Source organism: Hyperolius riggenbachi, chromosome 8 (genome assembly GCF_040937935.1).
Source record: "Hyperolius riggenbachi isolate aHypRig1 chromosome 8, aHypRig1.pri, whole genome shotgun sequence".
Lineage (NCBI taxonomy): Eukaryota > Metazoa > Chordata > Amphibia > Anura > Hyperoliidae > Hyperolius > Hyperolius riggenbachi.
The window spans coordinates 299,095,338-299,111,105 of record NC_090653.1 but is presented as its reverse complement, the minus strand read 5'-3'; the positions used below and the strand labels follow the sequence as shown (position 1 = coordinate 299,111,105).

Sequence of the window (15,768 nt, the reverse complement as noted above, 5' to 3'; positions counted from 1 at the left end):
ACATATTAAAGTTTATTTGAGTCCATTTTGACACTGTGTGCCCCCGAGACCTGCATACTGTAGATACACTTGCTGCTGCCATTCTTTTACTTTTATTTTTATTTTTATTTCATTTCCAGTATTGTTTATTTGCTCCAAATGTTCCAAATATTTCAGACACTTCAGATATCTAGAAACATCACAGCCTCGTGTATATAATTAATAATTAATGAGCTGTCTCAGGGAACCAGACTTTTTTCAGGGAACCAGAACGCTTACACATACAACACACTATATCTACTTCATAAATCCAAACAGCTCCATCTCTTCATTCAATCCCCTTGGTGCAAGACTATCTAGATTAAAAATCCATCTGCTCTCCTGTCTTGACATTTTAGCGATGTAATCCCCACCTCTTAAGTCTCGGTGAACTACCTCTAGTCCAAAATAAATTACATCCCTTACACATCGGTTGTGGTGACTTTCAAAGTGTTTGGAAAGTGGGTGTCCCTGCCACCCCTTCCCAATGTTGTTTAAGTGTTCCCCAATCCTACTGGATAGGGATCTCTTAGTACGTCCCACATATATTTTTCCACACTGACAGGTCAAACAATAAATGACACCCCTGGTGTCACATGTAATCAATTCTCTAATCTTATAGGTCTCCTTCCCTCCCCTAATCTCAGTTATTTTATTATATCCTTGTGTTTTCCTGCAACTAACACATCTCCCACATCTTACAAACCCTCCCCCCATCCCCCCCCCTCCCCTAAATCTAGGGTTATAATCACTAGCTGCCAGGGCCACTCTTAGACCCACATTTTGAGATTTTCTATAAATAATAGCTGGGTTAGTTGGTAGAATTCCATTCAATACTTTATCTTCTCTTAGTGTGGGCCAATGCTTAGCAATAATATTCCGTACCACTCGACTGCGTGGACCATATCTCAGACACATCTTCAAGGAATGATCCTGTGGGTCTCCGGTTCTCCTTTTACATAATAGATCTTTTCTATCAATTCTCTCAACCTCTCTCTTTGCTTCCTCTATAATTTCATTGGTATATCCCTTCTCCCTGAATCTTTCTGTCAGGGTGTCTACTTCTATTTGATATTGAGTATCCTCTGTGCAATTACGTTTCATACGTACAAACTGGCCTTTTGGAATATTGTCTAGCCACATGGGTAAATGGCAGCTAGTGGTTAAAATATAGCTATTAACATCTGTGGGTTTTGTGAACGTGCGTGTTTTCAAACAATCATTTTCTATATAGATATTCAAATCTAAAAAACTAATTTCCTTGTCACTAATCTCAGATGTAAATTTCAGGTTGACCGTATTACAGTTCAATCTTCCCACAAATTCCCTCAAGGATCCCTCGGAGCCCCTCCAGACGAGCAGGACGTCGTCAATAAAACGTTTCCAGAGGACCAGGTCCGTGCCAGGACCCTCAGGCCCATATATATGGGTATGTTCCCAATGGGCCATAAAGAGGTTGGCGTACCCCGGGGCGAACCTGGTCCCCATTGCCGTCCCGCTCGTCTGGAGGAAGTATTCATCTCCATATCTAAACCAGTTATGTTTCAGAATAAATTCAATCGACCGTAAAATGAACTTCCTCTGTTCACTTCTCATGATAGGATCCAGCCCCAAATAATAATCAATGGCTACCAGACCATCCTCATGTTCTATTGCAGTATATAAGGAGGTTACGTCTAAAGTGGCAAGCAACCACCCTTTCTCCCATCCAATCCCTTCTATGATGTTTAAGGCATGTCTGGTATCTTCTAGGAAGGCGGGGGTAGTTCTAACATATTTTTGGAGGAAAGTGTCCACATACCTGGACAGGTTGGAACCAGAGACGAAGCCCCCTCATGTATTTTACCATGTATATCAGTAAGAACATTAGAGAAAACACTTACCATGCTCTCTGTTTCATCCTCACTGCTAAAAGTGTCTGTTATCAGCTGTGATAAGAATCCCGGACTGAGCATTCAGTCTGGCTTTGCCGGGAATAATTATAGCTGAGTCATTATAGCAGAGCCACAAGGGGGCAGGCTTGGGCTTGAAAAGACACCACAGAAGACAGACTGAGCTATAATCTTTCTGTAGCAAAGCTAGACGGAGCAGCCTGACTTCTCAGTCGGGGATTCTTATCAGAGGTGATACAGTCAGATTACACAGAGAACAATGAAACAAAGGGCAGATTAGGTGTTTACTGTCATGTTCCCACTGATTTATAAGGTAAAATACAAGAGGGTGCTTCATCTCTGGTTCTCTTTAAAGGGAACCAGAGACGAAGCACCCTTGTGTATTTTACCATATATATCAGTAAGAACAGTAGAGAAACCACCTACCCTGCTCTCTGTTTCATCCTCACTGCTAAAAGTGTCTGTTATCAGCTGTGATAAGAATCCTGGACTGAGCATTCAGTCTGGCTTTGCAGGGAATAATTATAGCTGAGTCTGTCTTCTCTGATGTCTTTTCAAGCCCAAGCCTGCCCCCTTGTGGCTCTGCTATAATGACTCAGCTATAATTATTCCCTGCAAAGCCAGACTGAATGCTAAGTCCGGGATTCTTATCACAGCTGATAACAGACACTTTTAGCAGTGAGGATGAAACCGAGAGCATAATGACTCAGCTATAATGATTCCTGAGCAAAGCCAGACAATGCTCAGTCGGGGATTTTATCAGGGCTGATAACAAGCAGGCTGAGCAGTGAGGATGAAACAGAGAGCAGGGTAGGTGGTTTCTCTAATGTTCCCACTGATATATATGGACTTACACTGAATGTACGTCCAGGCTAGCACACCAGTTTCCTGTTGCAAACAATCCTGTTTTATTGCTTCATCAGCACATACAAGTTGCAACTGAAAACTGGTGTGCTAGCCTGGACTTACATTCGGTTGTTTATGTGAATTGGTGCTCTAGCTTAGCACCTACGGGCTATGCACCCACCCCTTGGGTAAGGTGTTCCACTAACTCTCTGTTCTGATATATATGGTAAATACATGAGGGTGCTTCGTCTCTGATTCACTTTAAAGTATTAGAGGCAGAGGATCAGCAGGACAGCCAGGCAATCTGCATTGTTTAATAGGAAATATGTCAGCCTCCATATCCCTCTCACTTCAAGTGTCCTTTAAACTCTGACACCCCGAGAGATGGAAGGAACGATTTGGTAGACCTCTGGCTTATGGTGGTTTCTGGTAACAGGGAGTGCGTACGTTTTGGCAGATAGCTGTACGGCAGCGAGAGAATCCCCGGCTGTATAAGATGGCGGTGCGCGGCGTTTAGCCGATCCTCACAGGATAAGACACGGGCTGCTCTGTGAGATGGAAACGCTCCGTGTATTTCTGCTGATTGTGTTGTCGGTTTTAGTTCTGGATCAGTCGGATCAGCATACAATCCGGCTTCTCTCTGCAGAGGATGTGTAGCAGGGATTTCCCCGCCATGCTTCACAGATGTCTCCCTGCTGCACATAAATTGTGAGTTCTCGCAGCCTCCGCTGAAGTGTATCCAGCTGACAACGCTATCCTAATTCTAAGGGGCACTCCACCTAAATCGAGGATCTCTATACACCTTAGTTCCCAGCTCTGTACAGCTGCTACTCCATTACCAGAAACTCCCCTTCGCCTTTCTCTGCTCACTTGCTAAACCATTGAAAAGACAAAAATGACTCCCAATTATTGACTGAATTGATACAGTACTATAGTATACTTTATTTGCTTGAGTGTGACAGTTTATGATATACTGTATTTTTGGACTATAAGACTCACTTTCTCTCCCCCCAAAAGTGGGGAAAAAGTCACTGCGTCTTATAGTCCAAATGCAGGGAGTTCCTGACTTGTGAACGTCTGCCAATACCAACCTCCAACCTGCCGCAACTCAGGGACTCCCTGTACTGTGCCCATGCAGAGGAGGACACAGAGGGACACAAAGGGGGCATAAACGAGGACACGGGGGACACAAAGAGGCATAGAGCGGGACACAAAGGGGCATAGAGGAGGACACATGGGGACAAATGGAGGACAAAGGGAGACTCAAAAGGCCGTAGAGGAGGACACAAGGAGGACAGAGATTGACACATGGGGGACACAGGGAGACACAAGAGGTACAAGGGGGCATAATCCACAAGATGCCCCTTCACCATGGATGCTCCAGGTTTAGTATATATTTTTCCCCCTGGTATTTGTCCTGTAAACCTAGGTGTGTCTTATAGTCAGGAGCGTCTTAAAGTCCAAAAAATATTGGTAGTAAACTTCTGATATAGTAAACCACTTTGCCTGGTCCCTTGGAGTTTACTAAACAGGGATTGCACTGTACTTCAAACCCCCCCTCTGGTATAGTCTGTTTATTATAGTGCTGCCTAGCCACACTGCATGCGCTTCATTCCCATTGTTGCAGCGCATGCGTTGTGGCGAGCGCACAGAGATCAGCATAGGAATGGCGGCGCCCTGTACAGAGTGGTGCGATCCGTTTTTAACCCAATCGCAAGCGTAGCGCCTGCAGCGGTGTACCTGCACTTGGGATTAGGCTAAATGAGTTAGAGCGCATGCTAACCGCGTAGCAAACGTGTTTGCGTTCAGTCGCCAATTTGAAAGACTTTCTGCTGGTTTTTTTTTCCACATGGGGAATTGTAATCACCAATAAGACCTTTAATCACAGTGAGGGCCGGTGCACACCAAAAAGCACGAGTGTGATCGCAAATGCTCAGCGCTTTTTGAAGTGATCCTAGGCATGTGCTTAGTGATTCTATATTCACGCCTAGCGATTTTTGGAGCGTTTTGGTGTAGTGTTTGTTATATTTTGTTACAGTAGAGCTGGAACTGAACAGCTTCTGTAACAAAAACGCCTGGAGAACCGCTCTGATCCAGTGTCTTTCAGAGCGATTTTCCACTTTCTTATACTTAACATTGAGGCAGAATCCCCTCAGAAATCAGCAGAAATGCTGCAGGATCTGCGTTTGGGAGAAAATCACATCGCTCTGGTGTGATCCATCCCATTCACATTACCCAAGCGCTTTTTAAAGAGACCCTGTACTGAAAAAACGGGTACTCACCTCGGGAAAGGGAAGCCTCAGGATCCCAATGATGCTTCCCCCTCCCCTGTAGCTGCAGGCAGTCCAGCGCTGGCTCCCCCGGAGTGTCCCGGAATCCTCCCTGGACAAGCCTGACAAGCGCTGATTTATTTCCCTTCCCGGCTCCAGCGGGGGCGCTGTTGTGGCTCTCAGCGCGGAGATAGGCAGAAATAGCCGATCTCCGTCAGGTCCGCTCTACTGCGCAGGTGCAGGAGACTTGCAGGAGACTTGCACCTGCACAGTAGAGCGGACCGACAGCGATCGCCTATTTCCACCTATCTCCGAGCGGAGAGCCGATACTGATCCTGCGCTGGAGCCAGGAAGGTAAATATTTACATCACTGCCGTTCAGAGGGGCGCAGCGAGACCGCCGTGGGACACAGGAGGACGGGGGAAGCCTCGAAAGGATCCGGAGGCTTCCCTTTAAAGCGCTAGCATTTTTAAAAGCGCTCAGAAGCGTTCTTGGTGTCACCAGCTCTGAAACGCATGCTTGGAAACAAGTGAAGATTGCGATCACAGCGCACCATGACTGTGGTTCTCAGTGTGGAAGGGTTCTTAGAGTACCTTCAATTGTAATGCCCACAGTAATACTGCCCCCGTTAGGCTGCCCTGATAGTACATCTGCCAGCCTCCCTCCTGTGCCCACATCTGTCGGACACACTGCCCAAGGAGCAGGACAGAAGGGAAATAAACGTAACCATACACCTCTCCACTTGGTGGCTGATCAACCATCCGATTCGATATTATATGTTGAAAATTGGTGCTGCCAAGAGTATCCCTGATGTGACCAAATTTGGACTGAAATTGGTTGCATGTATGGATCGGACATGCTGCAAGATGTCGGGCTGGCATGGTCGATCGGTGCGCGGCGGAAATGGCGAGTGATATCAGGACGAGCGATGACACCCCTGACACCCTCAGTTCTTCCTCTTCAATTTTTTTCTACAAATTCAGCCTGCGGATAGCACATGGCGAGTGTGTGATGTCACACGCTAAACGCCGGATGCGTATTAGGTGCAAATAGAGGAGGAAGAAGCGGAAGACGGGTGAGCGCTGTGCGGTGGGCGACACAGGACAGGTAATGTATAAACGCACACACGGAGGTACATTTATACACTAAGGGGGCAGTGGACACGGCCGGTTCCCAAGAGATTTCATGTTGAAATTGATGGGGAATCAGCTTGTGGTGTATGGGAAGCCGACAGATCTCTCTCTAATCCGATTTCATTAAAGAGAGATTTGTCTTTGGATCGATTCTGACCATCATTGCTACATGTTGTGACATTCCTGGCAGATCCAGAATGATTGGCTGTTGGGATAACCAGACCAGCCTTGTTCACATTGCGTTCCGTTCGCGTCCGTCCGCTTTTTTGAGGTGATTTTTATGTCCGATTCCCAGCGATTACCTGCGCCCTGTTTTTGTTTTTGGTGAACCGCTTTTCTAAGCGCCTTTGCAGAGCGATTGCATTTTTAGGGCCCGTTTCCACTATAGCGTTGCGGAATCGCCGGCGAATCACCGCAGGCAAATCGCATGCGGGTGCGATTCCGCATGCATTTTTTGCTGCGATTTCGCATGCGATTTCGCATAGGTAAGGCTGTATGCGAATTTAACCATGTCACTGCCTGTGTAAATTAACATTAATACCTATGCGAAATCGCGGCAAAAAACGCATGGGGAAAACGCATGCGATTTCCCTATTAAATACATTGCGTGCGATTCGCCTGCATTCCAGGCGAATTCTGAGGGCCCTACCATGCAGATTTTTTCTGCACAGAAAAACGTGCGGGGAAACGCACAAGTGGAAACAGTCCCATCCACTTGTACTGACTGTGCGAATCCGCATGCGGGCAACGCATGCGGATTCGCGATAGTGGAAACGGGCCCTTACACTTCCTGACGTTAGTCAGGATGTGAACTCTGTTCCGGAAAATAATAAATACAATGTATTTATTCTTAAAAACGCGAACTCAGTCGCTGCACAAAGCAATTTTGTGAGCGTTTTTCCTATACCTTCCATTGAGGCAAAATCACCTCAAAAATTGCCCATCCACCACTTATCTGAGCGGATCGTAAACAAACCGCTCAGATGTGAACCGTCTCATAGAGAATAATGGTGTAAGCGCTTTCAGGGCGATTTTGAAAAATCGCCAGCACTTAACAAAAGCGAAAACCGCCTCTAGTGTGAACCAGCCCTGAAAGCTGAACTAGCAGCTCTATTCTGTAAACAGAACAACCGACCCTAATTTAATCCCAGCCTTCTCAGCCGTGGCCACAAGGGGGAGACAGCGGTCTGTTTCTTATTGTAAAACTTCCATGTTTTGTTTTCCCTCCTTGCTGTGATTATGTGGCTTCTGCAGAGGAATCTGTAATGTAAATGTAATGTAGATGCAGACAGGTGTAAAGTGATTGCAGCTGCAGACATGTTGTTCTCCGGAAATGTATTATTATCCTCTATGGAAGCGTTGCCTCCTCCTGCGACGTGCGACTTCCTATTTGTTTACTTTTAGCGCCGCAGTAAGTGCAGGAATCATCTCTGTACAGCGGAGGAGTTTGGATAGACGGGGCTGATTCTCTCAGATCATTGGGCGATGTAAGCAATCGAGAGAACTTAGACTTAAAGGACACCCGAGCTGAAAATAAACTAATGAAATAAACAATTGTATCTATCCTCCTTCTCCTAAAAATAACTTTTTAAGATATTCCACAGTTTTATCTTATATTTAAATCTACTTTTTACATTTTTACTGTTTTATTGTTTTTGCTCAATGACACATTCATTGAAGTATGCCAGAGCTAAAAGCTATGAACTATTGATCATTTTTATCTCTTTCCTGCTCTCAGAAGCCATTTTCTGCTAGGAAAGTGTTTTATAGTTGTAATTACTTATCAGTGACGGTTACTATAATCTGACCTAGTTCTGACTCAGACAGGAACTGTCATTTGCATACCTGATATTTAACTCTTTCAGGCAGAGCAATAAAAAAAGGAACACAGCACTGTTATTAGTGTGCTTGGCACTGTACATACCCATGTCTATCATGTCACATGTCACTTCGGGTTTCCTTTACAGCTGTGCTCAGAAGTTTACACACCCCGGCAGAATTCATGATGTCTTTACCAATTTTCAGAGAATATGACTGATAACACAATAAGTTTCCGTTCACTCATGGATAGCGGTTGGCTGAAGCCATTTATTGTCACACAACTTTATTTATTCTTTTGCGGAAGCTTTCTGCATCCAGCTTTTCGCTTCGCAGACAGCCGCGGGTGTCCTTCGGAAGTCCGGATGCGGCCGCCGCTGGCTGCTGAGGGGAATCGCATGAGTGCTGCAGAAATCTGAAGCATGCAATCCGTATGTCACCCCGCAGCGCATCATACTGCTCCGCCATCACACAACCGCATTCAGTGGAAACTGCTCCATTGCTGTGCCTTGGTTGGCAGAGCCATCGTGGAAAATCACGATACAAATTTGGATGTAGTGGAAACGGGCCAATAACCTCCCTGGCGGTAACCCCGAGTCAGGCTCAGTGTTGGAAATCCACAGCTCAGAGTGCTAACCCCGAGTCTGACTCGAGGTAGCCACCACAAGGTTACTGATGTGTGCAAAAGGGGAAAGGCTCCTCCCCCCAGGCTCCGGAGGAGATGGGGGGGGGGGAGTGGGGGGTTGGGGTCTGAGAGGGGAGACCGAGAGAAACAGCAGAGTTCCTACCAGAGATTATGATATGGGAGATTCTAAATTTGCTACCAGTGAATGGATGACTGCAGGTTTGGAGAATGAGTAACATTAAAGCGCTCAACTAATTCCTCCAGTACACTATCCAGTACACTACACCAGTGATGGCTAACCTTGGCACTCCAGCTGTGGTGGAACTACAAGTCCCATGAGGCATTGCAATACTCTGACAGCTCTAAGCATAACACGGGGAGGCAGAGGCATGATGGGATTTGTAGTTTTATCACAGCTGGAGTTCCACGGTTATCCATCACTACACTACACTATGCAGCCACTACACTATGCAGCCACTACACTATGCAGCCACTACACTATGCAGCCACTACACTATGCAGCCACTACACACTATGCAGCCACTACACACTAAGCAGCCACTACACACCTATGCAGCCACTATACTATGCAGCCACTACACTATGCAGCCACTACACACTATGCAGCCACTACACACTAAGCAGCCACTACACACCTATGCAGCCACTACACTATGCAGCCACTACACACCTATGCAGCCACTATACTATGCAGCCACTACACACTATGCAGCCACTACACACTATGCAGCCACTGCACACTATGCAGCCACTACACTATGCAGCCACTACACACTAAGCAGCCACTACACACCTATGCAGCCACTATACTATGCAGCCACTACACACTATGCAGCCACTACACACTATGCAGCCACTACACTATGCAGCCACTACACTATGCAGCCACTACACACTATGCAGCCACTACACACTATGCAGCCACTACACTATGCAGCCACTACACTATGCAGCCACTATACTATGCAGCCACTACACACTATGCAGCCACTACACACTATGCAGCCACTACACTAAGCAGCCACTACACACTATGCAGCCACTACACACTATGCAGCCACTACACTATGCAGCCACTACACTATGCAGCCACTACACACTATGCAGCCACTACACACTGCTATAACATTTCATTACAAGAAGTTTTATATAGACGTCCGTAGCAAGCTACAGCTTTTCTGTTTTCATTTGTTTTCTACTTTTGGTTTTCTCATTTTTAGGCCGGGCGCGGACTGTGCAACAACAACGTTTTTAATGAGTTGCGTTTCACTGCATTTGCATTTTTGTGTGCTTTCTTTTAAGTGGATTTTTTTTGTTTTGTTTTGTTTTTTAATGTATTGGCGTGCATTTTCATGCCTGGCGCTGAAATACATTGCTTTAGAAAGAAAGAAAGAAAAATAAACGCAGGTAGAAACATAGAAACGTGAACAGATGTCATGAATGCCCGATAACAATACATTGCAGGTGCAATTTTTGTGTTCGATGCAAAATGGAAAAAACGGCCGCGTCAGCTAGTGGGTATACGCCCCGCGTCAGTTAGTGGGTGTACGCCCCGCATCAGTTAGTGGGTATACGCCCCGCATCAGTTAGTGGGTGTACGCCCCGCGTCAGTTAGTGGGTGTACGCCCCGCGTCAGTTAGTGGGTGTACGCCCCGCGTCAGTTAGTGGGTGTACGCCCCGCATCAGTTAGTGGGTGTACGCCCCGCGTCACTTACTGGGTGTACGCCCCGCGTCAGTTAGTGGGTGTACGCCCCGCGTCACTTACTGGGTGTACGCCCCGCGTCACTTAGTGGGTGTACGCTCCGCGTCACTTAGTGGGTGTACGCCCCGCGTCACTTAGTGGGTGTACGCCCCGCGTCAGTTAGTGGGTGTACGCCCCGCGTCACTTAGTGGGTGTACGCCCCGCGTCAGTTACAAGCAGTGCAGGAGGCCACGGTCTGCCGCTGCTGCAAGGTCTCGGTATCGTTATTATGTACAGGTATCCAGGCTGGGGGTCTCACAGGGCTGCGTCAGCCACAGAATCGCACTGTGTCGGGGGTCCCCACAGCGTCGCCTGTAACTTCCTATCTGTCTGACAAGACAACATTGCTGCGCCTATGATTTGTGCGCTGCCATAGGCTCTAATGTGAATCACGGCTACAGCGGTGCTCAGGGACTAATTTGGGCGCCGGCAATGACTGCACAGGGCCGGTTCTAACATGTGAGGATGCCCCGCCACCACCCTCACTCACTCACTGTCAGACTCCTCACACAGCACAACAAGCTGCTTTTCCCCAATGCTGCTTTCCTGCTTCCCTCTCCTCACTCGCTGTCAGACGCCTCACACAGCACAACAAGCTGCTTTTCCCCAATGATTACCTCTTTACCTTGCTCTTCTCTCACTCTGACTGCTGTTAGTGTAAATACAGTACAAACATGCTGCCCCTGTGATCTCTGCGCCTGATGCAAATGTTTCACCTTGCCTTATGAGAGAACCAGCTCTGTTGCCGCAGCACAAATTATATGTCCCCCTAAGCTTCTACGACTCGGTGAGAATAGTATTTTAGTATGCAGGAGGAGGGCGAGACGCCTTTCAGCTTCACCATGCGGCCAAATGTGCCCGCGGTGGTTCTACACACCTTTCTCATGGGGGATATCAGTGCTGGAGGTCCCGGCTGGTAGCTGCATCCCCCTCCCTGCGTTTATCTCCCCCCTTTCAGGTGCGTCTCGCTGGGAGGGGACAATGGCCAAGCGTGTTCTGATTCTAATATGTAATGAGGTTGGCATATCTGTAGATTAATTTATAAGCATTACACAAAGTGCCATATTGCCTGAAGAGGGTCGTTTTTAACCTTCCGACCTTTTGTCTTAGAGGTCAGGGGTTGTCCGGAGATAATGCCCCTGGGTGCCATTATAGCGTGACCCCCTGGAGATATCATTTCACTTCAAGTGTGTCCATTAATCACTTTCTGATATAATGGAGGCATCTGATATTCCCCAGCAATCTTTCAAGTCTTTTTTTTTCATTATAGAAGATAAAATACGGTTCAGCCGTTGTCTATAGAGAGAGCGTGATGACGGCCATTTTGTTTCTATGGTTTGTGTAACCTGCAGCTATGAGAATATCTCCTCTCATCATATATCTGCCCACGCATACTTCAGGAGGATCTGGCAGCACTGGTGAGATACAAAAGTGACATGAATATCTGATTGATTGATTGATTGATTGATTGATTGATAAGAGATTACTGTTCACGGTATATATGTTAGCTTCTTTTATAAGTACTGGATGTGCTATGATAGTTCACTACAACACTGGCAGTTATAAAATAACACAAATGTGTTCATTCCCATCAAAAACTGGCTATGAGATATTTCTAACCGTAACACTCTCATGGAGGATTGACCATGAGAATGTTGCTATCTACAATGAGAACCATAATATTTTCATGGAAGACTGACCATGAGAATTTTTGCTATTTCCAACACTAGTCAAAACATGAGATATTGTGCAAAGTTCTTACATAAGCACGTGTTCTGTGACACCTCTAAAGCACGTTGTGATCACGCAGTCCTGTGTCTTGTCTGCACAGGCGCACTGAAACAAGCACATGGTGATCACGCACCCTTATCTGCACAGGCGCACTGATACAAGCACATGGTGATCACGCACCCTTATCTGCACAGGCGCACTGATACAAGCACATGGTGATCACGCACCCTTATCTGCACAGGCGCACTGATACAAGCACATGGTGATCACGCACCCTTATCTGCACAGGTGCATGGATGAAACATGTTCTGCGCCTGCGCAGACATTGAATTCTGTCTATATAAAGGAGGGAAAATGCTTTCGAGTTGGGGGCTTTCGAAGGACAAGCAGACATGCCGTCTGTTGGTGTAGCCAAGTATTTCCCCTCCGAGGTCGCTGAGGTCCCCCGATCTTCTCTGGGTGATGCTACAATACTTCGTAAGAAATAATATTGATGTTCACTAATTACTCAAATACAATGTAACTATGATTCTGCAAGCCTAGATAATTATTATAACAGGATTGTAGCTCAATAAATATTATTATTGAACCTTTCCTCATGTTTTGCTGCAATTCATTTTACCCACTACGGTGGTGAGCGAAGTTAGAGGGTTTAAAAACCCTTCCCGTGAGGCAAAACAACTGGTAGTCCACCCGACTCTACGCCTCTGGATTCTGGCCTCAGATCGTCAAGCTGGGAGACATATGCTCGAAAGCAAGGTCTACCAACAAGAGCGCAACACAAGGCTGCATCCTATCTCCATTGCTGGTCTCCCTTTACATGAAACAACTGCAGATTCACGGCGGACTCTGTCAAGGTCATTAAATTTGCTGATGACACTACCATCGTTAGCCTTGTCACCAACAGTGAGTTTACTGCCAGCAGGTTGACAGGATATGTCACTGGTGCAGGGAGAATGGATTGGTCCTCAATACAGCCAAAACTGTTGAGATGATCATAGACTACAGGACGAATGCCCTCACACCACCTCCAACCCACATAGACGGTACTGAGGTGCCAAGAGTACCAAGTGTCTGCCTTTTGGGTACTGCCATCTCCAATGATCTGAGTTGGAAGGCCAACACTTGCTCCCCCTGGTGGAAGCCCAGAAAAGTCTCTTCTCCCTCTGTCAGCTGAAGAAGTTCGGCATCGCCCAAGAAGTTGTGACACAGAAATGGGGTTCATTAAAGGGGCTGAGTCCTGGGGGGTGAAGGTGGGATAGAGGTATAATAGGTAAGCAGTATGGCCATAGATAGATTACACCCCATGGATGTCTCTTCCTTGAGGCCTGGAAGATGGAGGGTTCTGCATAGTATCTCAGCTGTTCCCAGCACTGCCATCTGCTGGACGGAGCTCTGGTAATGTTCCTGGGATACGTTGATGCCCTTCCTCTAGCTTAGGAACCATTCAAAGTTCTCCTACTACACATGGAACCAGTTTGGGCTCTTCATGTCCTTTCTTGTTCCTCTTTTCAGCATGCATACTTCTTCTGCGTCTCATACTCCTTCTTCCTGTGTCCATCGCTTGGCATTGCGAGATATCTATCAGCACTGCTGTCTTCTGGTCCCTGTGATTGGACATGTCTGTCTATCTGGATCTGACAGCTCAATTATTCTCCAGGACCTTCTTTCCAATCTCCTATTTGGACTTTGGAGGTTCTAGCAGCCCGTACCTCATGCCCATGTTCCTGTACCCAATGCCATCTGGCTGTGCCCGTATCTTACCCCCCGCCACTATGTACTGGACTGTGTCTCTGACCTCTCTACACATCTTGCATGCAGTGTATTGTGGTAGATCCCGGCTTATATGGATCTGGTGCTGATTGTTCTGATGCTGCCAGGATCAGTTCCTGAATCCAGCCCTGTTAATACCCAATGTCCACCCCATCAGCTGTCAGTGTGTAGGAATACATAATAATAATATGGTAGGACATTAGACTATGACTATGGTAGGATTAGAGTGTGATCTCCTCTGAGGACAGTCAGTGACATGACTATGTACTCTGTAATGTGCTGCAGAAGATGTCAGTGCTATATAAATACATAATAATAATATGGTAGGACATTAGACTATGGTGGGATTAGAGTGTGAGCTCCTCTGAGGACAGTCAGTGACATGACTATGTACTCTGTAATGTGCTGCAGAAGATGTCAGTGCTATATAAATACATAATAATAATATGGTAGGACATTAGACTATGACTATGGTAGGATTAGAGTGTGAGCTCCTCTGAGGACAGTCAGTGACATGACTATGTACTCTGTAATGTGCTGCAGAAGATGTCAGTGCTATATAAATACATAATAATAATATGGTAGGACATTAGACTATGACTATGGTAGGATTAGATTGTGAGCTCCTCTGAGGACAGTCAGTGACATGGCTATGTACTCTGTAATGTGCTGCAGAAGGTGTCAGTGCTATATAAATACATAATAATAATAATATGGTAGGACATTACACTATGACTATGGTAGGATTAGAGTGTGAGCTCCTCTGAGGACAGTCAGTGACATGACTATGTACTCTGTAATGTGCTGCAGAAGATGTCAGTACTATATAAATACATAATAATAATATGGTAGGACATTACACTATGACTATGGTAGGATTAGCAGGTTGGATTACTATGGTGGGATATCATGTCATCCTGTGTCTTTCTCTGTTGCAGGTGGTTAATGGGGAGACGGTCGAATGACAGCCGGGACTGTCGTCATCACCGGTGGAATATTAGCGACTGTTATCCTCCTATGTATTATTGCAGTTCTCTGTTACTGCAGACTACAGGTGAGACGACACGGCTTGTGCATGGAAATGTCTGTACAATGAGGTGTATTCAGAACTGACTGACAGGTGTATATATGTAATGCTGGGCATACATGGGTCGATCCGGCGGCCGATTAGCCGCCGGATCGACCCCAGCCGGCGCCCCTGCTCGTCCGCGTGTGCGGATCGATTGCCGCTCGTCCCCGCCGGCGCTTCCTTATCGGCGCTCGATTCCCTGCCATTGTCCGCCGGCGGGGATCGAGTGGGCGCGGGTCGAGCTGCTTAATCGGGCCAGCTGAATATTATCAGCTGGCCGGATCAGCTGGTCGATACACGGTACAGAAACGTACCATGTATCCCCAGCATTACCCTTCACCCCAGTATATCTAGATGTGCCCCCAGTATTAGGCAGCCCCCCTCCCCAGTATAGATAGTCAGCTCCCCCTGGTGGTCAGGCCTGGATCCTACAAGACCTGTGAAGGTGTCCTGTGGTATCTGACTATATATCTATAATACATATAATACACTATCAGCCTATAATATAGTGCAGCTCCCCCTGGTGGTCAGGCCTGGACTCCACAAGACCTGTGATGGTGTCCTGTGGTATCTGACTATATATAATACATATAATACACTATCAGCCTATAATATAGTGCAGCTCCCCCTGGTGGTCAGACCTGGACTCCACAAGACCTGTGAAGGTGCCCTGTGGTATCTGACTATATATCTATAATACATATAATACACTATCAGCCTATAATATAGTGCAGCTCCCCCTGGTGGTCAGACCTGGACTCCACAAGACCTGTGAAGGTGTCCTGTGGTATCTGACTATATATCTATAATACATCTATATATCTAACTATA

At 46.6% G+C, this 15,768-nt stretch overlaps 1 protein-coding gene across 4 annotated transcripts in view; it reads left to right on the top strand.

The window, feature by feature from the left end:
* The window catches only part of FAM163B (family with sequence similarity 163 member B), a 314,838-nt gene that overhangs the window by 287,721 nt on the left and 11,349 nt on the right, over positions 1-15,768 (top strand). For all 4 annotated transcript variants that reach the window (XM_068249223.1, XM_068249224.1, XM_068249225.1 and 1 more), the window contains exon 2: positions 14,807-14,922. In XM_068249223.1, coding sequence (XP_068105324.1) covers positions 14,830-14,922 — 93 coding nt within the window. In that variant the 5' untranslated portion in view covers positions 14,807-14,829. The remainder of the gene's footprint in view (positions 1-14,806; positions 14,923-15,768) is intronic.